The 27,400-nt window shown below is 53.3% G+C and overlaps 8 protein-coding genes across 8 annotated transcripts in view; 6 read left to right on the top strand and 2 right to left on the bottom strand.

The window, feature by feature from the left end:
• Positions 1–332: 332 nt before the first annotated feature.
• MONBRDRAFT_16665 (uncharacterized protein) lies at positions 333–4,123 on the top strand (the record flags this gene model as incomplete). The annotated part of the gene is made up of 15 exons (XM_001745310.1): positions 333–392; positions 550–660; positions 750–914; positions 1,049–1,151; positions 1,265–1,427; positions 1,547–1,668; positions 1,776–1,891; positions 2,012–2,121; positions 2,203–2,329; positions 2,436–2,565; positions 2,660–2,782; positions 2,907–3,079; positions 3,218–3,369; positions 3,481–3,752; positions 4,041–4,123. Coding segments are annotated over 15 exons (2,010 nt in total), but the record flags the coding sequence as incomplete, so codon positions are not given.
• A 703-nt stretch (positions 4,124–4,826) lies between these two features.
• MONBRDRAFT_18846 (uncharacterized protein) lies at positions 4,827–6,166 on the bottom strand (the record flags this gene model as incomplete). Its single annotated transcript, XM_001745146.1, has 6 exons — positions 6,115–6,166; positions 5,786–5,952; positions 5,540–5,694; positions 5,309–5,439; positions 5,143–5,215; positions 4,827–5,057 (listed from the first exon to the last, which is right to left on the bottom strand). Exons 2-6 carry the CDS (start codon positions 5,901–5,903, stop codon positions 4,827–4,829), a joined length of 708 nt encoding a protein of 235 aa, XP_001745198.1. The 5' UTR covers positions 5,904–5,952; positions 6,115–6,166.
• Positions 6,167–6,505: 339 nt separating this feature from the next.
• MONBRDRAFT_16629 (uncharacterized protein) lies at positions 6,506–10,343 on the top strand (the record flags this gene model as incomplete). The annotated part of the gene is made up of 15 exons (XM_001745309.1): positions 6,506–6,663; positions 6,769–6,856; positions 6,953–7,067; positions 7,227–7,508; positions 7,676–7,758; positions 7,831–7,887; positions 8,003–8,107; positions 8,289–8,381; positions 8,463–8,565; positions 8,680–8,772; positions 8,856–8,956; positions 9,070–9,141; positions 9,281–9,609; positions 9,745–9,967; positions 10,068–10,343. 15 exons carry the CDS (start codon positions 6,506–6,508, stop codon positions 10,341–10,343), a joined length of 2,178 nt encoding a protein of 725 aa, XP_001745361.1.
• Positions 10,344–10,779: 436 nt separating this feature from the next.
• MONBRDRAFT_24876 (uncharacterized protein) lies at positions 10,780–12,962 on the bottom strand (the record flags this gene model as incomplete). The annotated part of the gene is made up of 7 exons (XM_001745145.1): positions 10,780–10,966; positions 11,067–11,580; positions 11,662–11,956; positions 12,083–12,285; positions 12,370–12,380; positions 12,539–12,706; positions 12,865–12,962. The coding sequence occupies 7 exons, from the start codon at positions 12,960–12,962 to the stop codon at positions 10,780–10,782; spliced, it is 1,476 nt and encodes a 491-aa protein (XP_001745197.1).
• A 1,023-nt stretch (positions 12,963–13,985) lies between these two features.
• Positions 13,986–15,878, top strand: MONBRDRAFT_24875 (uncharacterized protein; the record flags this gene model as incomplete). The annotated part of the gene is made up of 5 exons (XM_001745308.1): positions 13,986–14,204; positions 14,369–14,470; positions 14,652–14,933; positions 15,289–15,354; positions 15,429–15,878. 5 exons carry the CDS (start codon positions 13,986–13,988, stop codon positions 15,876–15,878), a joined length of 1,119 nt encoding a protein of 372 aa, XP_001745360.1.
• A 446-nt stretch (positions 15,879–16,324) lies between these two features.
• Positions 16,325–18,885, top strand: MONBRDRAFT_32157 (uncharacterized protein; the record flags this gene model as incomplete). Its single annotated transcript, XM_001745307.1, has 3 exons — positions 16,325–16,675; positions 16,753–16,912; positions 17,052–18,885. 3 exons carry the CDS (start codon positions 16,325–16,327, stop codon positions 18,719–18,721), a joined length of 2,181 nt encoding a protein of 726 aa, XP_001745359.1. The 3' UTR covers positions 18,722–18,885.
• A 1,273-nt stretch (positions 18,886–20,158) lies between these two features.
• Positions 20,159–21,205, top strand: MONBRDRAFT_24873 (uncharacterized protein; the record flags this gene model as incomplete). The annotated part of the gene is made up of 2 exons (XM_001745306.1): positions 20,159–20,325; positions 20,779–21,205. The coding sequence occupies 2 exons, from the start codon at positions 20,159–20,161 to the stop codon at positions 21,203–21,205; spliced, it is 594 nt and encodes a 197-aa protein (XP_001745358.1).
• Positions 21,206–26,760: 5,555 nt separating this feature from the next.
• The window catches only part of MONBRDRAFT_32156 (uncharacterized protein), a gene marked incomplete at its 3' end in the record, with an annotated part of 9,185 nt that continues 8,545 nt past the window's right edge, over positions 26,761–27,400 (top strand). The window contains exons 1-3 of the mRNA XM_001745305.1: positions 26,761–27,018; positions 27,128–27,225; positions 27,276–27,398. Coding sequence (XP_001745357.1) covers positions 27,005–27,018; positions 27,128–27,225; positions 27,276–27,398 — 235 coding nt within the window. The 5' untranslated portion in view covers positions 26,761–27,004. The remainder of the gene's footprint in view (positions 27,019–27,127; positions 27,226–27,275; positions 27,399–27,400) is intronic.

The raw sequence follows: 27,400 nt of genomic DNA, 5'->3' as shown, positions 1-27,400 counted from the left end.
GAATCAACCCTTCTTAATTCCTGGCTTGCCAAAACTCACTGCTGGCCATCTCTAGAACTGTCGACTCAGCAAGTTCGCTCGCAGTCTGGCAGCAACCGTGCATCCTTGGCGGCAACACGACGCAGCTCGGCAGACGTGGAATCAAACACCAACCCTGCCGTGAATGACCATGCCACCGCTGCCTTGACAGGCTTCTTCAAAACCATCAGGTAAAATATACCACACGTTGAAGATATGCATCACACGCCCTTGACCATTCAGAATGGCCGAAAGGCTCATTCAATACTCTGCTTGACATATCGCCGCCAACTAGCCTGTATCCTCCAGCGCAATCGCTCCAAGATGGTTTGCGCGTTTTGAACATCTGGTTCAATCACGGGCATCGTCCTCAGGTCCGGACGCAAATCTCGTCTGTTTGGCTGTGATTTGTTTCGGCCCTATCTTTCTTTCTGGCCTTGCTTGTATCTCACTTGTTTGGCATGGCGTCCAATTGTTTTTCTTTTTCTTTTTTTCTTCTTCCTTTTTTTTTTTTCCTCTCTTTTTACATAGGTGAGCCAAGCTGTGGCAGAGGGCCGTGCTGGCGTTGTTGACGCTGTGTGGGTCCAATTGATCCCTCAGCTGGTCACCCGCATTGACCATCGCTACACAGACGTGCGCAAGGTAAGAAACACGCCCCGAGAGGTGCTGCCAATACATGCGCAGATTTTGCATTCATGCGTTCGTTGCAAATGGACTACTTCTCCTTTAAGGCAACCTTAAACTGGCTCTTTGACATTGGCGAGCGATACCCGCATGCGCTCCTGATCCCGCTACATGTGTCCATGCGAAGCAAGGGCTTGCGGGCCCGAGATGCCTGGGTCCTGCGTGAAAAACTGCGTTCTCGACATGGCAAGCTCGTCGAAGACACCCTCATGGTGCGCGAAGCTTACCTGAAGGCCCTTTTTGTCGTTCTTGTTCTACTTTGTTATCTGCCTTGTGTAGCCCGCGCGCTGGCGTGCAAACCTGTGGCCTAGGCTCACACGTGCTGGCTAAACGGTGATGGAAACAGCTGTGCGATGAGCTCGTGCGTTGCTCAGCTCTGTGGCACGAAATATGGTACATCGCGCTCACAGAAGCCTCCAAACTGCACTTTGAAGAAGATGACACAGCCGGTACGACTCTTACTCTCGTCGAGCATGGCAAACGAGGCACGACCCTGATTCCGTGTGGCCCTCGCACTCTCAATATTCTCGACCTTCAAATGCGTTTTTGCTTGCTGCTGCAGGCATGCTGACCAAGCTGCAGGAAGCACATGCGCTGACGCGTGAGCCACAGACACCACATGAAGCAGCCATTTTCAACGCTTTTCAGGCTGATCTGGTGGAAGCTGAAAGGTGGTTGAACCGCTATGTGGCAACGCAATCCACAGACGACCTCAACAGCGCTTGGTCAGTCCCGGCGGGCGTGTGAAAGAACTTTTGGGCTTGTTTTAGCGCGCATGGGCGGAGCGGGAACGAGGCATGAAGGCAGCTTGCCAGACGGTGGGCTGATTCGTCGGTGTATGTAGGATTTTTTACCATCGTGTGTACAAACGGGCCAATCGCATGCTGCCAAAGCTCACAACCCTGGACCTGCATTCCATCTCGCCGCGCCTGCTTTCCTACGCCAACTTTAATGTTGCCGTGCCTGGTGGGGGAAAGCATCGCACCTGCATCGTATTTGATTTGCTCCATCTTCATTTCGGCGACTCGGCACCTCGAGGCCTCACTTTTACGCCGCCGCCCCTTACAAACCAGGCACCTTTGATCTCGAGCGTGAGCCCATCACCATCCACCACTTTCAGCCTACCCTTTCCGTCATCGGCTCGAAGCAGCGCCCACGCTGCATCAAGTTGGTCGATTCCAACGGCCAGGTATCATCCACGTACCAACACCTCTACCCCTGCCACCGCCTGTGTTGGTTGTCTTTTCAGAGCTACCCCAGGCGTTTCAAGCTCATTCGGACGACCCACATCTGATTGAACCTGTTGCAGGTGCACAAATTCTTGCTCAAGGGCCAGGAGGATCCGCGCATGGACGAGCGCGTGATGGATTTTCTGGGGCTTGTTAACAAGCTCATGAGGGCCGACGAGTCAACTCGCGGGTATGTGCAAAGCCAATCGTGAGGCGCATTTCAGCTCAACGCTTGGCCACACATAGATGACATACCAACTTGACCAAATAGGAAATACCTACCCATTCGCCGTTATACCATCACATCACTCTCGGCCGACACGGGCCTCATCGGCTGGCTTCACGACTGCGATACCCTGTACGAGCTCGTGCGCACATATCGGCAGGAGCATCCCGAGGTAAGATAAAGCTGAGGACTGGCGCTCAGGAGCATCCAAGCGCTGATACCTTTGCCCCGCCATGATCAATTAACCACTGCGGACTCAATTCACTCCCAATTTGTAGCTGCCGCTGACTGCGGAACACTCTTACATCCGTCACAATGCGCCGGAGCGGCTAGATGGTCGTGGTCGACCATCGGATGAGGGCTATGAGCGCCTGCCACTCATGCAACGCGTCGAACTTTTCCTGAACAGTCAGTTGTTTATTTACGTTTCATTTTGGATTGTTCTTTGTATGTTTGTTTATTTGGTTTGGGTCACACGCACTTTGTTGAATGCACTTCTTAGGTTGTCGCCAGACCCGGGGCAATGATCTTGCGGAGATGCAGTGGCGCATGTCATCAGATGCTGAGTCCTGGTTTAGTCGTCGGCTCAACTACATGCAGTCACTTGCCATAATGAGCGTCACAGGTGCGTAGTTCTACAGCGTGGCTGTGAATGGCATGGCCGCCGTCCTAGCCGTGGCTCTGCTGCCTGTGGCTTCAGCGCCTCGTGTCACCCGCTTTGTTGCCCTTTGCCTGTTCTGCCTTGGTAGGCTATGTCATCGGTCTTGGTGATCGTCATTTGAGCAACATCATGCTGGACCGGCAATCTGGCCAAGTGGCTCACATTGATTTTGGTGACTGCTTCGAGGCTGCGCAACAGCGCGCCAAGTATCCGGAGAAGGTGCCCTTCCGCCTTACCCGCATGCTGATCAATGCCATGGAGGTACGATGATGATGGTCTTTAGCAATCTGTGTGACCGTCCCCTCGGGCTACTTGACCTCCACACTCGAGTGGTGATGTGGCCCGGTGAAAGTGCGGAAGGCACTTGACTAAAGCATGGTATGTTTTCTGGGTGAACAGATGGGTGGTGTGCGCGGCACTTTTTCCTCCACGTGCATGACGACCATGCACGTGCTGCGAACAAATAAGGAGTCTCTCTTGGCCGTATTAGAGACGTTTATCTACGACCCGCTGCTATCGTGGCGAATTGTGCAGGAAAAGGACGTGGACATGTATGAGGCTGTGAAGACAGAGCATGGGGATCCCCTGCGCTGGACAGCGGAGCTCTTCAAGGCTCGGCTAGATGGCATCCGTCGCCGCTCGCGCACGGGAGACGAGCGCAGCAAGCGCCGGACGGTGCGAGCCCATATTGCAACGCAGAGCTCACGCGGTGTGTTGGCCAAGCACTCCAGCACAGAAGAGGAGAAGAGCTTTGACTCAGATTCACCTCACGGCAGCCAGGATTGGGATGATGACACTGGCGTGATCCAGAACGAGTCAGTCATGATGGACACGATTGACAACGAGAAAGCCTTAACACTCATGCGACGCGTTAAGGAGAAGTTGGATGGCATGGAATTTGGCACACAAGCACATGCGCGCATCACAAAGGTGGGTGGATGGGTCATGCGAGGAAGGAGAAGGGCATTGACATGTCTGCAGAAACCATGTCTTTGCACCGTGAGGACGAAGGGCCACCCGTCCTTTCTATCAGCCTTTTGCGTCGTTGTGCTCACGATATGCTTTTGTTTTGGCGTGCCTGTGCATCGCTTTGTTTCTGTTGTCTTGTACTGTGTTTGCCGGTCGCTGTGCTTGGATGTTGGGTTCTCGCAGCGAACGTCTCTGCGCCGCAGCCATCGCATGCGCGGCGAGAAGCGAGGGCCGGGCGGTGTGGATGTTGAAGATCAAGTGGAGCGCATCATTCAACAGGCCTCCGACCCGCGCAATCTGTGTCAAGCGTACATAGGCTGGTTCCCATATTGGTAGATGGAGACCAAGGTGTTTACACATCATGGAAAGTGGAATGACGTGTGTTGAGTGTTTGAATTTGACCAGATGGTTATTGAACAGAAAGGGCGTGGTGAAATTGTGCATACAGCTCGCGTGCGTGCGTGCAAAGTCTTATTTTATCGAAGGCTGCGGCCTTGACCGCCAAATGATTTGAAAGATTTGGCTTCCGTGTCACTCTTGGAGTCAGCTGCATTCCCCGACGCGGCTGACCCCTGAGCATTTCGGGCCCCTGCTGATGCAGTCGAGGGTTTGAACAAAAGCTGTGGACAAGGCATGACAGTAAGGGGTGTGCGTGAAAGGGGGGGTCATTGCGTCCGCATAAGAACGAGATGGGGGCTGTGCCTGACCTTGCCCGGTTGGAAGGTCTTGATACGAGCTTCAGCTGCTGCTGCACGTTGTGCAGCAGCCAGAGCCTGCGCATCACGCCCCAAAGCACTAGATGACGTCCGAAAAGTGAGGCTCTCAACAAAAACAGTCGCGTGAGGGGTGGCGCGTAACGAGCACACGAACCTTTGGACAGCAGTGGCAGGGGCGTCTCCGCCATGCAAACTGTTGCTCTCTGTGCCCTTGATCTTGCGGCCATCCAAGCGGTAACCCGTACCAAAAAAACTGGCTGGAGGCGGGGGCTGCGCCGGCTCTTCGGGCACGGGCTAGATGTGCGTTTCAGCATTGACCATCGTTATGAGACATCGAGCATGAGCATGAAGGTGGAAGATCGGCGTGAACAAGCAGCGGTACTTACTTGAGCAGTCGCAGCATGGGTAGCAGCATCGCTGGCAGCAGGCCGCACTCGCTCAGGCTCCTTATAGCCAATTGGGGCTGCAAACTCGAGTTGCATATCACACTCAACGATAGAGACGGCCTGATCGCTGTTTTCGGGTTTAACCTCAAGCACCTCAATCTCGTAGACCTGCGATGAAGCAATGCAGCCAGATGAGAGGACCTGCTTGGCTCGAGGAAGAAACACGGGGCCCCATGCTGGCAAGCAGACCGACTTTGTTATTATAGTTGATAGCGATGATGTCATTGACGGTCAAACAGGAGAACTTTCGCAGTGTGTTCTCCAGTCTGGAGGGCCCACCCAGTCAACGCGCCATAGCAATGTGAGCTGGCGGACACTCGCGCCCACACAAGGACGGTGTGCGCAAGAACATGACGTACACAGCCTTGGGATTGGAAATGTCGAGAAAGTCGGGGGACTGTGGCTGAAACTTGGCGTAAGTGCAAGTGACCATGCTCAAGTTTTGCACGGTGATGATCTCATCCTCCTGCAACAGGAGGTTCCGCATCATCTGTAGCCCCCACGCCGTGACCAGTGAGCCTAGAGTTGAATGCCTTACCCCTTCCCTCGTCTTATCGAAAGTACGGTCAGCGCGCGCCCGAACGCCTTACCCAACCCGGCATGTAGACGTGGCCCGGAGTCGCGGTAAATTCGAGCACGCCAGCATGGGTTTCCTTGCCAATGCTATCGTTACGCAGCTTGAACATCATGGGATATTGAACGTTGCGCGACGCTAGATCCTCGAGGGCATCCGGAGGGAGAAAGACTGGAGGTAGTGATGCAGTTGGTGTGAGGTGTGAGATGCCCGAGAGCAGCATGTACAAGGACCGGTTCTGCATCGAGCTCTGACCACATACTTTTGCCACCCGTATCAGCATCCTCACGCGCAGCGCCCTGCAGCATCATGATACTGTGGCAGCGAAACTTGCGCTGCCATGCCATGTTAGGCATGGACATGGATTGAAGCCAAGACATGTTGACGCGTTTCAAGCTGCCGCGACGAGCCGTCTATAAAATTAAAAGGCTGGCGGCCGAAAACGGCGGATGAGACAAGGCGCTAACCCCATCCAACAACCACGTTCACACTGTCACCCCATCCGTCAGCAGCAAGCACGGCCACAACCACAGGCAGCAAGCACAAGAATGCTGACCCCTGCCACTAGCAAGTAGCGCGCGCTGCCCTCACCGCCGCCGCCGCGTCCAATGCAGGAGGCCTTCACTGCCGATTTGGCTGCTCCACGTCACAGTAAGAAAATGATGACATTCCATCGTTCGCGGCTCTCTCTTTTTCTTGCTGCTTATGCCTTTCTTCTCTCTCTCTCTCTTTTTCACTCTCTTTCTGTTGTCAAGTCGTTTTGTCAGACAATGTTCCTTCGACTCGAAAATTTTGATTTTTTTTTGTTGAGTGGCAGAACAGCCAGGCGACGATCAACGCGGCTGGCGCTTGACGCGGCTCTGGCGCTTGACGCGGCTCTGGCTGCATCACCTGTGGCCATATTGGAACCGACAGGATGGTGAGAGCACGCTTTGTTATGGGATTATTCCATCTGTCGCTGCCGGATGGGGCTAATCTATGCATGTTGGGTTTTTTCTTCTTTCTTTCTCGCTCTCTCTTCCTCCCGCAGGGCAAGTCTGGCGGAGGGGACAACGTCATGGTGTGCGTGCGAGTGCGCCCCATGAATAAGAAGGAACAGGCCAAAGGCTTTGCCAATATCACCACCATTGATCAGGCTCGGTACGTCGGATCAAGTGCTCAACCTGGCTGACTTGTGGCTTCGCCTTGAAGCATAAGCCCGCTTCGTCTAATTGGTCATGGCTGTGTCTATGTTTGTCGCCTCAGCGGCACAGTGACCATTGCACCACCAAAGCAAGATGCTCCTCCCAAGACCTACACTTTCGATTGCTCCTTCCCCTCGGACGTGCGACAGGTCAGCCTGGAACCTTGGCCTTGCCTTTTCTGACCCAGCCAAGACTGCACCTCACACAAGCACCCTGCGCGTCCTTGGCCTTGTATGTGGTCGTAGCTCGACGTGTACAACAAGGTAGCCCGACCCATCGTTGACTCGGTGCTCGAAGGTTACAATGGCACGGTTTTTGCGTACGGTCAGACCGGTACCGGCAAGACATTCAGTATGGAAGGTGCGAAGAATGAGCCCAGTCTGTTGCATCTTGGCGACCTCTCCTCGCTTTGGTTGCGATTGCCCGTTGTGATTTGTGTCACATTAGCCGGCTCTTGCACCAAGGGTACTGTAAAAAAAAAACAGACTTAATGCGCACTGCATGCTCGTCGACTGACAGGTGATCGCTCCGTGCCAGAGCTCAAGGGCATCATTCCCAACAGCTTTGCGCATATCTTTGGTGAAATCTCCAAGGCTGAGGGCCAAACGCAGTTTCTGGTGCGGTGTTCCTACCTTGAAATCTATTGCGAAGACGTCACAGACCTCTTGGGCAAGGACCCTACGGCCAAGCTTCAGGTCAAGGAGCACCCTGACACTGGCGTCTACGTCAAGGGTCTGTCTGATTACTCGGTCAAGAGCGTGGAGGAGATGGAAGCCATCATGACGCGTGGCAACAAAAACCGTGCGTTTTGCCATCCGCGAGCATATTATATTGTCTTTCTGGCTTTTTGTTTCTACAAAAAGAGGTTGCTGGCTTGGCTGCACGCCTCTTCTATTCTCAAGAGGCTTATTATTGTATACAGCTCAGCTCATGAAACGTTGTTTACTTTCGATGCCTTGTTGAGTCAGGCTCGGTCGGCGCTACTAATATGAATGAGCACTCGTCGCGCTCTCACGCCATCTTCACCATCACTGTCGAGCGCTCTGAACCCGTAAGTGCTTGGTTTTTGTCTTGTTTTTATCAGAAGCGCAAAGCACGGTGCGGCCTCATCCGTTGGATACAGGGCCAGGATGGTGAGGAGCACGTCCGAATGGGCAAGTTGCACTTGGTGGATCTCGCGGTACGTCGAGCCTGAAGTGTCTGTCCTCCCCGGTTCTTCCAAACATAGACACCTCCCCATCACCCTTATCTTAGGCTTTGACAATTGCTTATCATTGATGACATATCTCCCCCAGGGCTCCGAGCGCCAATCCAAGACTGGTGCGGAGGGAGATCGTCTCAAAGAGGCAACCAAAATTAACTGGTCCCTTTCAGCGCTGGGCAATGTCATTTCAACACTGGTATGACAGCGCGAAGTGACCAGATGACCAGAGCATTCTCCACCGTGCAGCTCTGTTGTTTGTCTGTGTTCGGTTTCGTTGCTGACATCTTTACCCTGTGTCCGTCTGGCTGGCTGGCTGGCTGGCTGGCTGGCTGGCGGCCCGTCCGACTGTCTGTGCTGGAACTTTAATGTGCCCATAGGTGGATGGCAAGAGCAAACATATTCCTTATCGTGACTCGAAACTGACTCGTTTGCTTCAAGATTCCTTGGGTGGCAATGCCAAGACGCTCATGGTGGGTATCTCCACCACGCTTTGCCCACCACCTCCAACGCTCCATGTTTGGTGATCACGAACTTCATGGATGTGCGCGTAGATTGCCACGTTTGGCCCTGCGGATTACAACTACGAGGAGACCATCTCCACCTTGCGCTATGCAGACCGTGCCAAGCGCATCAAGAACAAGCCGAAGATCAACGGTACGTCGTGCCCCAGACTTGGCCATCGTCGACGCCATTCGATGCCTTGCCCTTTGCCAGTGCGCTAGTCTGGCTCATGTGACTGGTCACATGTTGCCTGTGACAACCGGACAGAGGACCCGAAGGATGCGCTGCTGCGCCAGTATCTCGAGGAGCTACAGGAGCTCCGTGCTCAGCTGGAAGGTGAAGGCGGGTACGTTGGCTCTGGTAACACAGGCTACTCCCGGTCGAGCCGTCTCAGAAACCTTGTTTACCCCTCTTTGCATCTGGTTTTAGCGGTGACGATGGAGACGATGATGAAGACGAAGAGGAGGATGATGAGGAGGGCTCGGGTGCTGTTGGTTGGGACGGTCAAAAACTGCGCAAGCCTCGCCGAAAAAGCCGTGGCAAGGTACAAAAAAATAGGAGCGACTTTTTGAAATCCCACACTTAGTGTGCCTGGGGATGCCTTGTAATTAGCTCACCTTACCCCTGGCTGTTTTGCTCTTGCCCACCCAATGATAGAAACGGCCCATCTCGCCCTCAAAGGTCAAGCAGATTCAGGCAGAGATTGATCGTGAGCGAGAAGCCCTCAAGGTGTGTCCGAAGGAGGACAGGCCGCTCTGGACAGAAATGAAACAAAAGAGCATGGATCAGGGCAAAGCCAGGAAACAGACAACAGGCTATGGCGGTGCTCTCACCAGCCTCCTTCTTTGTTCGCCGGTCAACCTGCTAGCTGCAATCAAACATGGCCGCGGAGGAGAAAACCAAAGCCGAGCAGGCTCTGAGGTCTCGAGAGCAAGATCTTGAGCGACAACGTGCTGAGCGTACCAAACTGCAGCAACAGGTGGCCGCGGTGGAATCCAAACTGGTTGTGGGTGGCGTCAATCTGCTCGACAAAGCCAGCAAGCAACAAGAATTGCTTGAACGCGCTCAGACAGAGTTGCAAGCACGCGAGGCCGAGCAGATGGTTATTGCCCAAGCTCTGGACGACGTGGAGCAAGAGCAACTGGATCTCGAACAAAAGTACAGCAGCCTTGAGGAGGAGAAGGAGGGCAAGTCAAAGTACGTGGGCTGGTCCTTGCGTGTCTTTTTCAATCTGAGGCTGCATCCATTGCTTGCCGTTGATTCTCCTTTTCTTTTTCATGCGCTGCCCCTTTTTCGCTTGTATGTGATGTTTGTGCCTGCCCACGAATGCAGAAAGCTCAAGAAAGTCTACGACATGTACCTTTCGGCCAAGGCAGAGATGAAGGAGTTGGAAGATGATTTCAATCAGCAGCTGGAAGGGCTGAACGACATCTGTGCTGGCATCGAGCTTGACGTAGAGCTGTGCGACATGATTCTGAGTCGCTGGGTTCCTCCCGAGTACCAGAACGTGATCGAGCGCCTCGCGGTATGGAACGAGGCCATTGGTGATTGGCAGGTGCGTCAGATGTGTGGCATTATTCGGCCCAACCCTCGAGGTGGTCTCAATGCATTATCGGATGCTTGTGACGGGGCCGTGGGTTGGCGCGTCCTGCTAGATTCCGGCACTGCCACACACGGGCAACAACATTCTCAAGACGAATCCACAGCCGGTTGAGCGAGCGCCGACACCGGTGCGTGCTCGCTGCTTCGACACTTGGTCCCACTCGCACGCACGTGAATTTTGGCTGGCCTTGTCGTTGGGGTCCGACGCGCTGACCATCCTTGTGTGTCTCTGCTTCAGCCCATGGAAGTGCACGTTCAGCCACAGCTCATGCAGTATGCTTCAACTGTCACAAGTGACGCCTCGACGCGGTGAGAGTTTTCCTGCTTGAATGATATCAATTGTTCTGTATTCTTTCTTGACATTTCCTCGTCGTGGTTTTTTTGTTTTTTTCCCTTTCCATATGGGTCTGGAGGCTTTGCTGCACTCATTGTGTTGTTGAATCTTTTGCTGCTGCACTCATTGTATTGTTGGATCTTTTGCTATGTGACTGTGTGTAGGCGGCCAAAGACTGGGCGGCCCGGAACAGCGCGACGATAAGCCAAGTAACCAGCCATCTCCTGTCTCGAGCACGGGCAGGCTGCATTTTTTGTTGCCATGTTACAAGAAACGGTGCACGCCAAGTGCCTGCGTTTTGGTCGCAGATAAAACTTTAAATACAGTGAAAATGAATTGATTGATCGCATGTTTTTGGGAAGATTGGTGCCTGGAGGAAGAGCACGGTTTCCAACATTCAAAGGGTTGCGGTGAACGAGGAAGAGGCGCGTTTAGCATTGGAAGCAGGTGCAGGACAGGTTTTTGGGAAGAATCAGCGCCTTGAGCTGTGTTACCACATCAGCGTGAGTCTGGCTCACGTCGTTCGTTTCAAAGGGGTCTGACGGTAGGTGATAAAGCTCCATGCTATCCTCTTCGCTGGGTTGCAAATTTTTGTTGCAGGTCTGAACCACGCCCTTCCTATTTTGGCAAACGGGGCACGAACAGGAGTTGAGAGTTCAAGGACGAAGCGGGATGTCCACACGAGAACACGGTACACGCGCAAGCAACGTTTGCGCACCATTCACCACTGCGCACACCGTAGCCAGACTTGGCACCGCTCCCCCAGGTAAAGAAGAGATAATCCTTGGGGGCCTGCTCCTGGCCAAGGAGCTCGGGCAAGATGCTGATGCCATCAATGTCGCTGGGCCAGGACCCATTGACAAGGTCACCAACCGTGGGCATAAAGTCCCAGAAGGCCCACGAGTAGTTGGACACGCGGCCAGCTGGCACGCGACCAGGCCAGCGCGCCATGGCTGGGGTGCGTACGCCGCCTTCGTACAAACTGCGCTTAAAGCCCCGAAGGCCGCCTGTGGAGTTGAAAAAGGTGTGATCATGACCCCCTTCGTTGTGGGCGCCGTTGTCACTGGCAAAGAAGACGAGTGTGCGGTTGTCAATGCCGAGGCCTTGCAGTTTACTCAGAATGTCACCGACCCGGGCATCAAGGTAGGTAACCACAGCAGCATGATCCACCTCAACGGTCGGCCAGTCCCCCGTCCTATTGGCGTATTGTCCATCGGACGGGACAGGGGCACCTAGCAGCAAGGGTGGGGTTCCGTTGGGGGTTGAGGAGGGGAGGACCTTGGAGGCTGGCGCGGGTACAAGCAGTTACATACCGTTTTCAGGTGCTTGTGGAGCGCTGCCCCACCCACCAGCATGAGGAATGGTGTAGGAAACGTAGAGGAAGAAAGGTTTGTCCGGTGCGGCCCCATAAGTGTCGAGCCAGGACAGGGCAGAGTCTTGAAAGAAGTCGATCGAGTAGTTGAAGGCGCTCGGGTTGGCCATGCATGCTTCGCGCGACTTTGCGGTGACGTTGTTCTCAGCCACAAAAGCTTGTGAGATGTTGGGGCCAGTGCTGCCCCCGGTCTCGGGAAGATAATCGTAGTAGATCGGGTACATGTTGTGACAGAACTATTGAACAATGGCAACAGGTTGTGCATGCGTGAGGCGAGTGGCGGCAGCTCCCAGACCAAGGTACCATTGAGGGGAACGGACGACAATTCAGTGAGACGTGACTAGGTGGGCTGCGAGGCGTACGAGCTGGGAGAGTTGACCCTTAAAGTGATCAAAGCCAAGCGGAGCAATGGAGTCTGGTGTTTGAAAGGGAGCTGTTTTGCCAAAGGCGGCTGTTCGGTAGCCCGCTTCCCGTAGCATCTGGGCTGCGGTGCGAACATGGGCCTGGTTATGGTAGAGATTCTGACCATCAAAGCCATACTTGATAAACTGGCCCGAATGGCGCCCTGCGAGTGAGGACCAAAGTCAGCGCAGGCGTAGCGTGGGGGAGGGCGCAAGGAGAACAGCCTATGTAGCCGAATAGTACCGACCAGTGAATAGGCTGTGGGTTGAAGTGTTCATGTCCACACGGGAACAAGAGAGCGAGGGTGATCAGGGGCCAAGGAAGAGTGCAAGGCATGATGAGCGAGGACAGGGTGAAGAGATGGCCTTTTGCGATGCATGCGCGTGATCATGGATTGTACAAGCCCATCAACGTACGTGGTGCGGCTTGGCGCACACACGGTGTAGCCCGCATAGGCTTGGGTGAAGATGGTGCCTTCTTGCCCAAATTTGTTGAGGTTGGGGGTGGCGAGGCGGCCGTGCTTCGAGTCACCCGGAAAGAGCTCGACCTCGCCCCAGCCGAGATCGTCAGCCATGATCCACACACTGCGGACACGAGATCATCGAAAACCAGACAGCAACGGCGGACAGCAGAACATCACGGTATGAGTCAAAGGGCGCGCCACATGCAGTCAGCGAAGCCCAGAGAACACAGGCTTCTAGCGCAAGAGTGCGCGGGCGTCTCGTGCTCCAGACTGACTGACATGTTGGGCGGTTGTTCGATGGCATGAGGCGTGGCCATGACCAGCGCCCAGGTCATCCACGTTAACCATCCGACCACGGTCATGCAAATTCGATGCATCTTGTCCCGATTTGATCTTGATCGGCTTGGTCGGCTTGATTAACCTTATCCGACCGCTTCTCCTCCTTCTTGTTGGTGTTGTTGTGTTTCCGCCGTCGTAGTCGCAGCGCGATCTCAAAAACGCGAACTAACATGACGTTAAGCTTATGATGAGGTTACTGGCAGCATCCTTCGCGCATCCTGAGTTGGACCTGAGGCATCGACTTAGTTCGCGGACCTTACTTCTTTTTTGATTGAAAACGCAGGTCATCATGTCATCCTTGTGAATTTCCGAGTACCCGCTGTCACCCGGCAAGCACATCTAGAATGGGGTTGAAAAACGGCAGGGCCCATCATGGCACACGTGTACCTGCTAGCATCACCCGCACGACAGCCACAGCTGGCATCAACAGGATAACAGCAGCAAAACGTTCAGGCTGCTTTAGGGCCAACTTCACATGTCAAAATAAATTACTGAAAAATGATCAAAAAACCATTGAAAATTACGCCAAAATAGGCACCGGCAGTGCCACCATCTTGATCTACTGAAACGTGAAAGGGAGTGCGGATAGGGTTGTTCAAATGGCTGAGCTGTCTATCGGTGACCATGGGCCAGCCTCGACTTATCAGCACCCTAACCCTAACCCTAACCAAGCCCCCGCCCCATCCTCCGAAGCATGAACCTGCTGGACGATTGCTGCCTCTTGGCAAAAAAAACCGCTCAACTTCATCCTCTCTGCGGTTTTTTTTTTGGCAGTTGAGGTTTGCGCGCGTGCCAGCACGTTAAGCATACACAGCAGCATTAACTGCTTTTATGTATACACAAACTGTAGTTACATTAAGCTTACCTTGCCTTTAGATACGTACACTCTCAACAGAAACGTATAGCTGAACTCGTGGCGGTTCCCCAAGCAGTCCTTTTGCGTCGCTGCTGTTCTTTGATCGTGGTTGTCTTCATCATCTTTGATTTTTGATTTTTTTAATTTGGAGAAGAAGCATTTGTTTGTGTTTGATCTGTCTGCCCGTGCCCGTGCCACCAAAAACATGGGCGGGATAGTGCCCGTGCAAGCGCTCCTACTGGGGGTATTGGCGTTGTGTCTCGTCAGACAGTTGCCATGCGCGGCGGCGGATATGCCTTGCGTCCTCGATGAACGGGGCACGGGAAGCTATCGGTTCCCAGAGCTGCCCCAGCTCAAGGGTTGGGTGGCTTCCCAAGAAACACAGATTGTGGCCATTGATGACCATCGAGCCGGCTTGGCCGTGGTTCAGCGTCAACTTTTGCTCGATTGATTGGGTAGACCTGTCCAAAGGGCCGGGCCACCGTCACATAATACGTGTGTGACAGAGCGCTCACTGGAGTGCAGCCCCGCGGCGCCGAGGGCTGGCTTGACCCGTGGTGCGTGACAGTCCAGCGCCACGAAACGCAGGCTGCCTGTCGCGCCGAATGGAGCAAAATGCCATGCGCCACGAACCAAGTCCCCGTTCCTACCCCTGAACAAGCCGCATATCAGCGTCATGAGATTATGGGCGTAAGTTTGACGCCGAAACTATTGCATTGACCTTGATCTTTTCATGAGGAATATCGCTGCAGATCCTGCCTTCTGTGTGTTCGCCGCTTGCTTTTGAACGACTCTTTTTCTCCACTTACCCAAGACCTGCCCCGCTCTGGCTTACGTCTTGACTTGGCGGCGTTGCTTGATCGCATGGTAGTTGACACACTTTAACATGGCTACTTTTGTGGAGGACGGCGATCCAGCTTGCAACCCCACCAACTGGAATGTGGGTGTCCATAGCTCACACGCCTCCCTTTTTGACCCCACACGGCTAAACATCTCCAATTGGGTTGAAAACTACCGGGCTGTGGGTGCCAAGCATGCCGTCCTCACCGCCAAACACGGCTGCGGCTTTTTACTCTGGAATACCTCGACCACCTTGCCAAATGGAACGGAGCATCCCTTTGCAGTGGCACGCAGTTCCTACCAGCCCCATCAAGTTCGTACCAAGCAAACCCGCTGCTCGATGCGCTTTTTTGCTTCACTCTTCTTGACTTCACCTGCGTGTGGGTTTTGTGCTGGTCTTTCAATTGTGGGTGAAATGTGCCGCTACACTGCGTACTTTCCTTACCTGTGTGCCTGCAGGTGGGTGGGCACGGAAAGCGGCTTGGCTGGTTATCCCACTTGGGCGACGGGCTGCTCTGTTGCCCAAGGCGATCCAACTGCCAGCGACTACTGTCCCGTTGGGGGTGACACCTACGTACGTCCAGCGATTGAACAGGGCATCCTGACGTCTTTTCATCTCACTCTCGTGCTGCATCGCAATGAACACTCCTAAACTTTGAACCCTGCAGGTGCAAAATGGCCATTGGTTTTGGCGGCCTGGATTTGCTCTTCGCTCCGTGCAGCAGATGGTGGAGGTGTGTTGGAGCGACGAGTCCTTGACCGCGGTCATCTGATCGCACTGACAAGTCATCTCACCACTCCGCGGCAGGTGTATCACATGACGGTTGGCAACAATCAGGTGCTTGAGCTGGACTTTGCGATCAACGACACGGGCAATGTACCAAGTGATGCCTCGGCGGTGTACCACGCACTTGGTGCATGGGCTCGAGCGTGCTACGGCATGCCAGTAGCCAATATGAGTGGCAACAGTAGCTCAGTCTTGCTGACCTTGCCATCGCCAGCCACTCCTGTTGATCGATTTATCTTGCAGGAAGACATTGACTTTGACGAGCGTGTGCGACAATGGCACATCGATGTGCAGGTGGAAACCGGTGACTGGATGCCCTTTGCCAATGGCACGGCCATCGGCCACAAACGCATTGTCCTGGGCTCGGGGCCAAGCAGTTCGCTTACTGCAGCCCGCCTAACCGTTGACTCGGCCGTAGCTTCGCCCGTCATTCTCGCCTTTGCGGCTTTCAAGCCCTGTCCCGATCCCTAGTTGTGCCACCCAATCGATGGTGCACCTGGCGTCGTATTGTATCGGAATTGATTGCTTATCAATTGTCTCAATCCTGTATTTGATGCTATCGAGCGTGATCGCGGCCTGACTGCGGTGCCAATCGGCTTAGCTGAAGCTGGACGACTCTCTATTATCTCTTGACATCTGGGTCCGAGCAGCGGGGCGCGCGTGATTGCGGCGACGCTCCGAGCTCCACTTTTTTCCTTGGGTCGGGTGGCCATGCCGCCCAAGCGCAGTGCCAAGGACACAGTACACGAGTGTGTGAAGACAAGAAGCAAAAAAACAACACCTCTTCGTCTAATTATAGCGTATGTCAAAATGGACCGTTGAACATAAATAAAAGTCAGTCATTTCCATTTTCCATTTTTTTTCTTCTTTTTTTTTGAACTTGGTTGCTGTTTTTTTTTTTTTTGGCACCGTGCATCATGGCTGAATTTTCAGCATTGATGGAGCAAATGAAGCAAATGCAGCTCCAAAGCACAAGCGAGGAAGAACATCGCCACATCCAAGCTCAGATCCAAGCTCTCATTGAGCTTGAGCAGCAGAGGCTGGCTGCGGAAGCCGAGGAGCGCAAGCTTGAGCAGCAGAGGCTGGACGCTGAAGCCGAGGAGCGCAAGCTTGAGCAGCAGAGGCTGGCCGAGGAGCGCAAGCTTGAGCAGCAGAGGCTGGACGCTGAAGCCGAGGAGCGCAAGCTCGAGGAGCGCAAGCTAGCAGCCGCAGCCGAGGAAAAAGCAGCAGCACAGCTCAAGCTCAAACGGAAAACAAGTCGCGACAAGGTTCGTCGTGTTTCGTCTCGATTCGTTACAACAGACAAGGCCTGCTGCCTCTGATGCTCACGTGGTCCGGTTGACAGATTAGAGTCTTGAAGGGCATGTTCACCCTTGCGCTGCAATACGAAAAGGCTTTATGGAACAAGTTGGTGGCAATGCCTGATGATGATTTTGAAACATTTGTCGACGAAGTCAACAACATGCCCTCTGCCGAGAGGATGAACGAATTGTACCCCCTGGAAGGTGTGTTCGTCGTTGCCTGGCCCCACATTACGCCTGCACTTGGTCATTACTGTACCCCCGCGCGCCTACTACAATCGTTAAGCACCTGTCGGGCAAGTCTCACGCGCAGGATCGTCTTTTGGTTTACATGCGTGTGCAGGCTTCACATGGACACTGCTACCACCGTCCGAGTCACGTGGCCAGATGCCTTCAAAGGCGCCCTCACAAACCTTGTCTCTGACCGCTGCAAACGAACTCCTTGGCACCGTGGTCGCAGAGCTTCCCTGCAGCCACCACTACCTTGCAGCGAAAATTGCCAAGCGCATTGATGAGCTTTGCGCGGATGGCCAGTGGAAGAGCAGCGAGGCGCTAATGGAAGGTCTTCGGTGGGCGGTCAAAGCTCAACGCGACTCCCAGATGACTGAACTCCAGCAGGAGCCCAGCATTTCTTCGCGAGTTTCCATTGTGTTGCAGCGCTACTTTGGCCTGAATGTTGTCCATCAGTACGCCATCGGTTCCTACGGCACCCACGTTGATTGGGCGGGCTTTGACGACAACCATCACGTTGTCGTCATGGGCGAGTGCAAAAAGCAGGAGCAGCCGTTCCAAGAATATGGGGGCCAGGTTGCCAACGAGCTCTTGCGACTGGGGGCCATTCCAACGTTGTATGAGAGCAACAGCGACATATCGCTGACTCGGCGGAAGGACATTTTGTGGCCCATCATCAACATCAACGTGGTGGGAGACAATGTCAGCGCCTACCTGGCTTTGCAAGTGATTGATGTTCGATGGGAGCAGTTTGAGGGTTGCCTGGCAGAGATTCTGCCATTGCTCGAGATTGACAGTTCGAACGCGAAGCCGAGGACATCGGGGCTGTTCTTTTTGCGCCTCGGTGCCGCAAATTTTAAAGAAGATTCGCGGCAGGTAGAAAGCATCTTGCGAGCTTGCAAGGAATTTGTGCAAGGGGATTTGGCGCGCTTGCTGGATAGGGCAGGTGCTCAGACTCTATCGCGGCCACGGCTGCCTCCACAACCATTTCCTTGCCCTTTTGACCACCTCTGCAAGTGGAATCTGAAGGATTCGTATGGTCCCAACGTGCAGGTCTACAGCATCGGGAAGCAAAACAAGGAGCAAGGCAAGGTGTTCAAGCACTTTGACTACTGGGGACGCACGGCAAATCTCTGCAGCAGCCTCTCGGCACAGTGTGTGTCTTACCAAGATCGCCGCTACCCGCCTGACGACCGAATCTTGACAATACTCAGTCAACTGGATGTGGCAGGCTCATTCTATCAGAAGTGGGAGGTGGCGAGGCTTGCAACTGCCGTGGATGTGCTCAGCTACCCTTACGTGAAGCCGGCAGACACCGTCGAGATTGAGCAACTGGTCCAGGTCATCTACCAACTGAAGGCCATCCATAGCGTTGACTTTGTGCACGGCGACATTCTTCCTCGCAACATTCTTTTTTGCAGCGACTGGGAAGGGCATCCTGCGGCCTTTCTCATCGACTTTGATCTCGGCAGGTTTCTTGCTGCTAATCCTGCCCACAACCCCGTCTATGCCTCCAATTTTGCCAGGGAAGGAGAGCCGCTGGAGCCTTTTCGTCATCCATTAGCCCGGCGGAATTTGCCAATGCAGAAGGAGCACGATGGCTTTGCCTTGGCACGTGTCATGGAGAAGTTTTTGCAGGACGACGAGGCTCGTCAGCAGCTGGTGGCTGCGTTGGAAGAGCTGCAGCTGGATGACGCTGCCACGCTGTGTCAGAGGTGCTCGCTTTTGCCGCCAGACAATGTTGCTGGGCTTGGCAAGGCCACGGGCAGTCCTCGACGTTAATGTGCCAACCTGGCCCTCCCCTTCTCCAAGTATTCCTGACCCTTGTGCTTATTTTTCCGGCCCATTTTGCGCCAAAGCGACGGCTGTCATCAGTTCATTGTAGTGTCATGCTTAAAACCCCGTTGTCTTGGGAGGAGAAACACGACATTGATTTTCTTCTGTTCTGTTCTAATTCTTTACCTTTCGGTGCGATAACAGAGAGAGAGGGCTTGCTTTGACAAATGGCAGCCAGACTGGTTTGGATTAGGCATTGGGCGCGGTTGTTGTACTGGGAAGCGAGAGCATACTGTACCGTTGATGCCCTGTTCACTCGGTCTGATGCTCTTGTCTAACTGACCCTCTTTTTGGGGGTTTTCAAGCATTCCATCATCCGGGAGTAATCAGAAACCCATCCCAATCCCCATCGGTAAGCGGGCACTTGATCTCGAGCCGATCTCAGCACCGTTTCTTGTCCTGCCTTCGTGCCTATCACCGTTAAAGTCTGACAGTGCTTTCGTCGGTGCGTACTTATGAAGGGCTTTGGAACCTTGTTGTTGAATTAATTTGAGAAAAAAAAAAGAATATTACGCGGCCACACCTCGATCGGAATCCCAAACAGGCGTCACAACAAACCAGGCGGGGTGTAGAGATGGCCGACAGCCGCTGGTCTGGCATGTGATGGTTTCGTTACAGTCGTGATTGAGAACCGACACACGGCAAACATCATTTATGTTCATGGCGTGCACGACCAGTCGCTCTTGTTCCTGGAGAGCGACGGAGTCAAGCCCAGAGAAGCGGCGCACAAGCGTCCTCACTTGATCAACGGGAACAACATTGATCACGGGAATAAACAATACGTGACGCTGACCAGAAGCCCGGTCTTGCACGCCTGCAACAAAAAGCCCTGACACAGCCAGGGTCATGGTCACAAAGCCGCCTGCTGCCTGCCTGCGTCCGCCCCCCACCCCCCTTTCCACGCCCCGTGGCTCACTTCACCTGCCATCCAACCGAAAGCAACATTGGCAATAACAGACCAACTAACCTTGGCTGCCATCCGCGAAGGATAACAGGTAGGTCGGGCGTAGACCATCCAACGCAAGAACAAGCTGATGGCGAGCAGCATCGGCGTCCAAGTCTGTCGACGCTGAACCAACGGCGCTGGGATCCGGGCGAAGCAAAGATTCGCCCGGCTGCACGCCCCTTACAGAAATGCGTGTTCCCCAGCTCAGACGCGTGTAGAGATTATAGCTTCCACGAGAAAGCTGCTGGCTCAAGTCTGGAACGTTCAGTTTTGAAGAGAGCTCATCGACGGACAAACAGGAGATTCGGCGTCCCTGCGTTCTACCAAAGTAACATACCGTCGTAAGATACGGCGCAGCGCGGGCAAGTGCGATCAAGTACCTTGTCCATGCAAAACTCAGGCGAAGCTTCGGATCCGAGGCTGGCTGCGGCTTGACAATGCACACATCCTTTCCTTGGACGGGAGCGTTGGGAGCGTCGGTGGAGTTGGAGGAGTTGGAGGAGCTGGAGGAGCTGGAGGAGCTGGAGGAGCTGGATGAGCTGGAGGAGCCAGAGGAGGAGGTATTACTCGCCTGTGATGCATCGGGACGCAGCCCCTGTGTGACGTCAGGAATGCTCGAGTGATTTGGATCGTTATGAAGCAAGCTGCCGCACGGCGCAACGTCTGGCTGATGGGTTGGTGAGCGCCAATTAGTAGTCGGGAACCAATCCGGCAAATCATAGTCGTCGATATCCAAAGACCGATGATGCCTTTTGCGGGGAGGTTTCGAGCGCGCCAAATCGTCTCCCGGCGCCATTTTTTTTTTGCCGTTACCTTGTGTCAGATCGCACAGAAGAAAAAAAAAAGGCAGAAAAATCGGTTTTTGTCCATTTTGTGCTGCTGAATCGACCGTTGGAAACAGCGAGACAGGGGAGCACGAAGTATTTTCATCTCCCACTGGCCAGTGGCGTCACCTCGGCCAGCATGGCGGTCCCACCCGACTTAGCGTACGCCCACTTCGTTGCCGAGCTGTCGATCATGAAGCCTCGCATCAATGACTGTTTGTGGGTATCTTTAGGCAACCCGATGCCCTCAACATGATCGGTGCCTTCTATTGCTTGCTTCTTCAAGAGCGCGAGGCGCGGCAGGTGGAGGCTGAAAGGACTACATTACTCGTCAAAACCGTCAAGATGATGCAGCGCGAGATCATATCGCTCCAAGCACGTCAAGAGAAGGATATTGCTAAGAGCACGCACGCCGAATGCAAAAATGAACTTTCTGCCAAGCGTCACAAGAGCTTAGAGGATGGAACTGAGAAGCGTGCTAAAAGGCGGCCCAAGTTCATCGACATGCTTGGTCCAGAGCACGGAGCTGCTCTGCAATCCTTCACGGGAGCGCTTTTACTACTAGCTCGCCTACGTAACCCACCAGCTAACTGGGCTGATGCCATGGCTTTCCACTACTTGCGAGGCTTATTGGAATGGAGCTGTATCAAACTTGCGTGAACAATGTCGAGCTGAACGCCTATATCACATCGCGAACGACCAAAGAGGGCCCAAAATATATGCGCGAGTGCTTGTGCCGGGATATCTGTGACTCCACGCGCACCAGTTTCTCTTGGGTGTCTCCCGTTCCCGGTGGCGCCGCGTGCCAAGTGAAGCTTTTTGGTTTCTACGAATGTGCACGTCGGATGAGGTTGATTTTGAAGCAGAACGACATTACGCTGGGTTGCTTCAGAGTAACTTTTAACCTGTTTTGCCTGTGCATTTCGACCTATGCTTTGCTCAGGCAGTGCTGCATCTCTCGTTTACAACGTGACGATTATTTCGTGCCGCCTCTGCGCGGGCCTCAATCATCTCGGGAGTGTGATTTGCAATGCACTTGCCGCACTCTTAGAGTTAGTGCTCTAGACACAGCTCGTGCAAGACTCCGACACAAGCTGACGAAGTATGTTCCTGTGCATTGATCCTTCGGCAATTATCCTATGCTTGTCTTGGCTTACTCGAGCCTTTCGCTTTCTCATTCAATGGGTTTTTTGTTCCCCCTTTCTGCCCGTCCCTTCCCTGCTGCCTTCGCTCATTCCTGCGTGCCCACTCACTCCGGACTTGCTTTCATTCTTCTTTTCTCAACATTGAAACCGTCTCACAATGATAATGTTATTAGATCTATGAGCCATTTCTTGGAATGTGCCAAGACGCAAGAGAGACCTGTCTTCGCTCAAGACCTCCTGAACTACTTGCAGCAGCAGGTCGGTCTTCCGGCAGACGACAAGATAGTTCAGTCACTGCAACAGCACAACGACGTCATCACAGCCATGGGAGCTTTTAACGTGTGACTAAATAATGATCAGCGCTCCTGCCCGCCAAAATTCAGAAGTGAAACATTTGAAGTACAATAATGTGAGGTGCAGTCAAAGTTCCTTGTAACTTGTTTTTGTCAGACTCGAGAAACAGCGGTTTCTTTCCCGAACAAGCCAAAAACACCTACAAGAAAAAAATTTTACTAAAGAAGTAAAATACTATCAAGGTTTCATAAGTGTGCTGTAGCCAAGTTTCCTCTCGTTTTGTCAAATATGGCCGCGAAGCGTCTTGAGCTTGAAGCGGGCGGGTGAGAGAGGGTTTTAAAACTTTTACTGACAACGACTTGTTCTGTAACGGTTCTGTAACGGTCAGTTTGCAGTCGACACCATGGCAGCAAGACCGGAAGGTACCGATGCCGCTTCGTCGGCTCAGTCATCGTCGCGATCGCTTCAGCCGTCTGCCTCCACCTACCAGGGTGAGCTCTTCCCCTGCGACCCTGAATGGAATAAAATGGTGGCCAGCTTGCGAGCAAATCCAAACCCGCCACCATATTATGCCCGGCGGCGCCGGTCAACCACTGCGCGCACTGGGCCGAAGCGGGCTGTGGACCGGTCGGATCGAGCCTCAAGGGCACCAAAGAAATGCAAAACAGGGCCAAGATTGGATCTTGATGCCCTGTGGAGCTGTGAGGACTCACAGACCGAACACGGATCTTCTACCGGTCTGACCAGCGCTCCTTCATCGCCAGCCCATGAACTCCCAGCGGAAGGACAGCTGCAAACCGAACACGGAGACTGTGAAGCACCACTATCACAATCTTAACGATGCCAACTTTGAACTTTTCGCTGCCGGTGAATGGCCGGCAAATCATGCTGCTACCATCATCAACGACGATATTGTACTCCCCTGCTACATCGATATATCTCAATTGTGTGATGGCCAGGCTTCAACATTTGGCGCTTCCATGGAGCGTCTGAGTATGGTTCGTTCTTTAGGACGACGTCTTGGTTGGGTGGAAGACCATGGAGTTGCTTTTTGGTCGCTTCACCACTTTGAGCTACAATGATTGGAACCGCTTCATCATTCACTTGGGTACCTCGCAAGTCCTCCCAGAGGCTAACATTTTTCTTCTTCCAGAGCAAATCGTGAAAGTTGGTCGAGATATTTGATCCGGAGGTTGGCAAACATATCAAGGTATGACGTGCCACGAAGCATTCAACTCGATGGTGTGCTTTCCCGGTGTTTGTCGCCATTTGCTGTGCCAGAAAATCCATGCCATCTTATATGTGTATGCGTGCATGTGCGTGTGTGTGCGTGCGTCGACAACATGCGTATTCTCGCGTAGCTTAATATTGTCATTACACGACGACTGGTCGATACTCCCCGGCGGTCCGACTGTGCAAACCATGCGCGCAGCTCAAATTTTCCGTGCTGCTAAGAAAGGAACAAAGACCTCGCCGACTCTATCATTCACATGAAGCTGCCCAGCAACAAAAGTAACGAACAAGACTATGATCCAGTGGTCAACCGCGAGTTGACGCCTGAAGAAGAACCATTCTTTTAATTAACAAAAAGTTTGGCTTGGTGATGTGCTATGCCGAATGTCAGAGAAAAAATACACAGAGAGGTGAACAACTGCTGTTGTGACTTTTATTCACTCTCAGAGCTCCACGCTCACTCTCATTCATCACACCTGAATTGACCACAACGGCACAAGATTCGTTTGAGCCGCTCAACCCTTGACCGCGGCCACAGTACCACGACCTAGCACACCGGACAAGAGTAAAACACGCACACGCACACAATTCCTTCAGTGATCACTTCCTCTGCCGCGAAACCCTCGCTTTTTCCATGATGGTCAAATTCATCATGACACTTTGTTCTGTACTTTCGATGATCCTTTTCACGAGAAAGAGGGCTGGCTGAGGCGCGTCCATCGGTTATTTTCAACTGCCTTGAAACGCACATGGGGCATTTCATGCCGGGCCGGTTCGGTTGACACAGAGGACAGTGCTCTGGCGACGATGGTCTTTCGCGCAAAGCTTCATGGTGCCTTCCTGATCATCCTGCACATTCGTGCTGTCTTTTTCAATGCATATGCTGTTGCGTGGGGTTTATTGAGGGGAACGATGCAATCTCCACCTGCTGGCGTGTTCCCCAGAGAAAAGGGGGCTGACGCTAACTTGAGGGGTTTGGCCTTGGGCTCAGGATCTAATTCTTCCATTTTTTGTTGGGGTGCCTATCGTGTGGTGATAAACTCACACGTCATGGGACCCACAAGGCATGACCCAGGCAGACCCATGTTCACCCACAACCAAACCACTCAAAGAATGCAAACCACCCTCATTTTATAAGAGGATAGCCCATTACTCGTTTGTTCCCACCAGTCCTGTGGCACAAAGCTGTGGGTCTTGAAGAACAAAAGAATTGTGGTTCTGAATAACCGTGTAGTCCCAGTCCCGTTGGTTCAAGCCCACGACCAGCCCCACAGCCTCAGCACGAGGCACGCGACAGGCTGTTGACGTGGGGCGAATCAACCCACATGTCCCACGAATGACCCTTCAGCTTTCTTCTGCGGAATCAGTTCAGCCACCTAGTCAACATCTCGGGATGCCCGCGGCATTCCATGGCATCCGCATCTTACACACAAGAGCCAGAACCCACTCGGGGAAATTGAGAACCCTGTGGACGCCCTCGAGCCCATATCATGCTCGGTGATTTTGCAACAGCACATCCCTTCAATTTCTTGTCGTGTCTTTTCAGGGCACGTACGTCCGGATGTACTGCCATACACGAGCCGGATCATTTCAAATTCAGATCCGAAGGTACATCTTAAATCATCTGTTACATCGCCATGTGCTGAAATCACCCCTTGTCGAATTGTTGTTGGTACACCGAAGGCTGCCACCGTGTATCGAAAGTGCACTGGCATACGAAATTACTGTTTTGTGCCACCCAACGTCGAAGGCCCCAATCATCCATCCTTCACCTCTCGTTGCAGCAACAACGCAGCTTCAACGAACAACGTGGCGTCATCGAATCGTCACCACAACGTGTCCTTCGTTATTGAATCGCCGTGCGTGAGTTTCCATGTCAGTTCCCGCTGTTATCAAGGCACCACGGCACACACATACACACACACACGCAACACACACGCCCGGAAAGGACTGGGAGGTAGCCCCGTTGTCTGGAGAGTGCGGCGTTCGGCAGTATGGACCAGGTACCAAAGCCCTGTCGTCAAAGGTACTACCAAAAGTTGGTCACCTTCCATGTTTTCTTTTTTTATAATTCAAGCCAACCGCAGATTTACTGGTAATTAATTCTACGACGTGCAAATGTTTTACCTCATCCAACCAGTGCAACCTTTCGCATGCAAGTTTTTTTTGTGCCCTTCAATCGACGCTCCTCGAGCTGGCAGTCGACGAGAAACTCCAAACACCATGTTTGCGTCAACAAAGACATAAGCTCAGAGCTCAGTTGTCGACGCCGTAAGCCCGCGCGCCCTTGCTCATCGCTCTTCATCCAACCATCCATCCAACACCTGATACGACTACGCTTGGTGCTTGTTTCGTTCTTCTTTTTGACCCGTCCACACCACTTGAAGGCATCCCTGTTCATTCACCAGCGTGGGCCAACACCCACCATTTTCTTTTGGCTTGTTACTGTCTATCCACGTCATCCACAGTATCATCATCACATCTTGACCAGAATTCTACGAAGACCCACACTGAAACAACCCACCAATTCCCCCCCAAACAACCCACCAATTCACCCCCCCACCCCCCTCTTTTCTCTTTTCTCTTTTCCCTTTCTTTGTTTTCTTTTGTTATCAACCCCTCTGCCGTTTTTTTGTCTTTCTTGCTCATCGTTGCTTCGTGTTCTTTGTTGTCTCACACTTGACCGGTGTTCTTTCGTGCATGGGTGGATGCATTCATTTTTCGCTTCACCCGCTCGTCTCGATTATCCTCCTGCCCGTCCTGTCCCGTCCCTGAGAGCCCCATCCCGCTCGCCGTCGTAAGCCCATTCTGGCACTCTGCTGACACGGGCTCATCGCGTGGGGTTGTGTCAAAACCCATTTTTCTCGGTCTCTCGCTCTTCTCTGTTGGGTCGGTTGCCCTCATTGCCTTCCACGTTGGCGTCCCAGACCCTTCGACTCGTCGTCCATCCATCCATCCCCTCCCTCCTCACACTCACACACACATCCCATCCACCACCCATTTCTTCCCCGTGTTGACCACAACCAAAGTGTTTCCGGGGCTCTGTCTTTTGCCTTTTGCCCCTTGCATGCCAATCTGGCAGCGGTAATTTTTTTTACCCTTTGCCCTTTTGCTGTGTGGTTCCTTTTTTTTTTTTTTTTTGGGTGTGTGAGTGTGTTGTTTTGTTCGTGCTGACTGCTCATCACTCCCATCTCCATCTCCATCTGCCCCTGGACCCGGTCGTTGGTGGTTCAAGGCAGACGGACGTTGGTAAAGGGGTGCCCGCTGTTGGTTGGACTCCAGTCCCTCGCCTCTGCACCGTTGCTTCTCTTTGCACCGCCAATCGCCATCAACCCAACCCGCCTCACGCACGGACGCGTAAGTGTTGGTCAACGGTTTCGGCCGTTGTGCCTCTCTCCTCTTGGTCGTTTCGTGGTGCACTCGCCAGTCACTACAACAGCAAGCCTTCATTCAATCCTCCATCCTGCCCATCCCCGCCGACCCCCCGGCTCGTTTGGGATCAACCAGTCCCTTCTTCCTTCCCTTTGTGACTTGCGGTTTTTTGTTTTCTGCTCCGCTGTTGCTGTTTCGCTTCTGAACGGCCGTTGGAGGGAGAGCTCGTTAGTCAAGCCCAACGACAATTCTTGACCCCCCTTGCCTCCACTTTGCAACCAGCTTAACACACACGCGCACATTATCCAACGGTGTTCCGGTTTACATCGCACTGTTGGTTGCGCTCCTTCCGTCGCCGGCTCGCCTGATTGAGCTCCAGTGACGCTCACACACACCACAAGCGCCATGGCCGACGATGAAGATGTTCAGGTAGACCTCAGCTTTTTCTTTTCCGCTCGCCATTGCTTTGCTGAACCATCGTTTTGGCCCTGTTCTCCAATTTCCCCGGCTCAACCTCCCCCTTGCCTTCTCTTCTTAGGTCTCGGACCATGAGGGCGATGTCGATTCCTCTGGCGTCTCCCGCCATGTTTGTGAAGTTTGTGGCAAAACCTATGCTCGGCGCAACCATCTTTTGCGGTATGTTCCCATGGTCGTTCCCGGCCTTTTGTGCTTTCGTTGCTTGAGAGTCGTTGTTGCTCCTTGCGAATGTGTGTGTGTGTGTGTGTGTGTGTGTGTGTGTGTGTGTGTGTGTGTGTGTGTGTGTGTGTGTGTGTGTGTGTGTGTGTGTGTGTGTGTGTGTGTGTGTGTGTGT

The sequence above is a fragment of the Monosiga brevicollis genome, genomic scaffold (genome assembly GCF_000002865.3).
Source record: "Monosiga brevicollis MX1 MONBRscaffold_8 genomic scaffold, whole genome shotgun sequence".
Lineage (NCBI taxonomy): Eukaryota > Choanoflagellata > Craspedida > Salpingoecidae > Monosiga > Monosiga brevicollis.
This window is presented reverse-complemented; position numbering and strand designations above follow the sequence as displayed.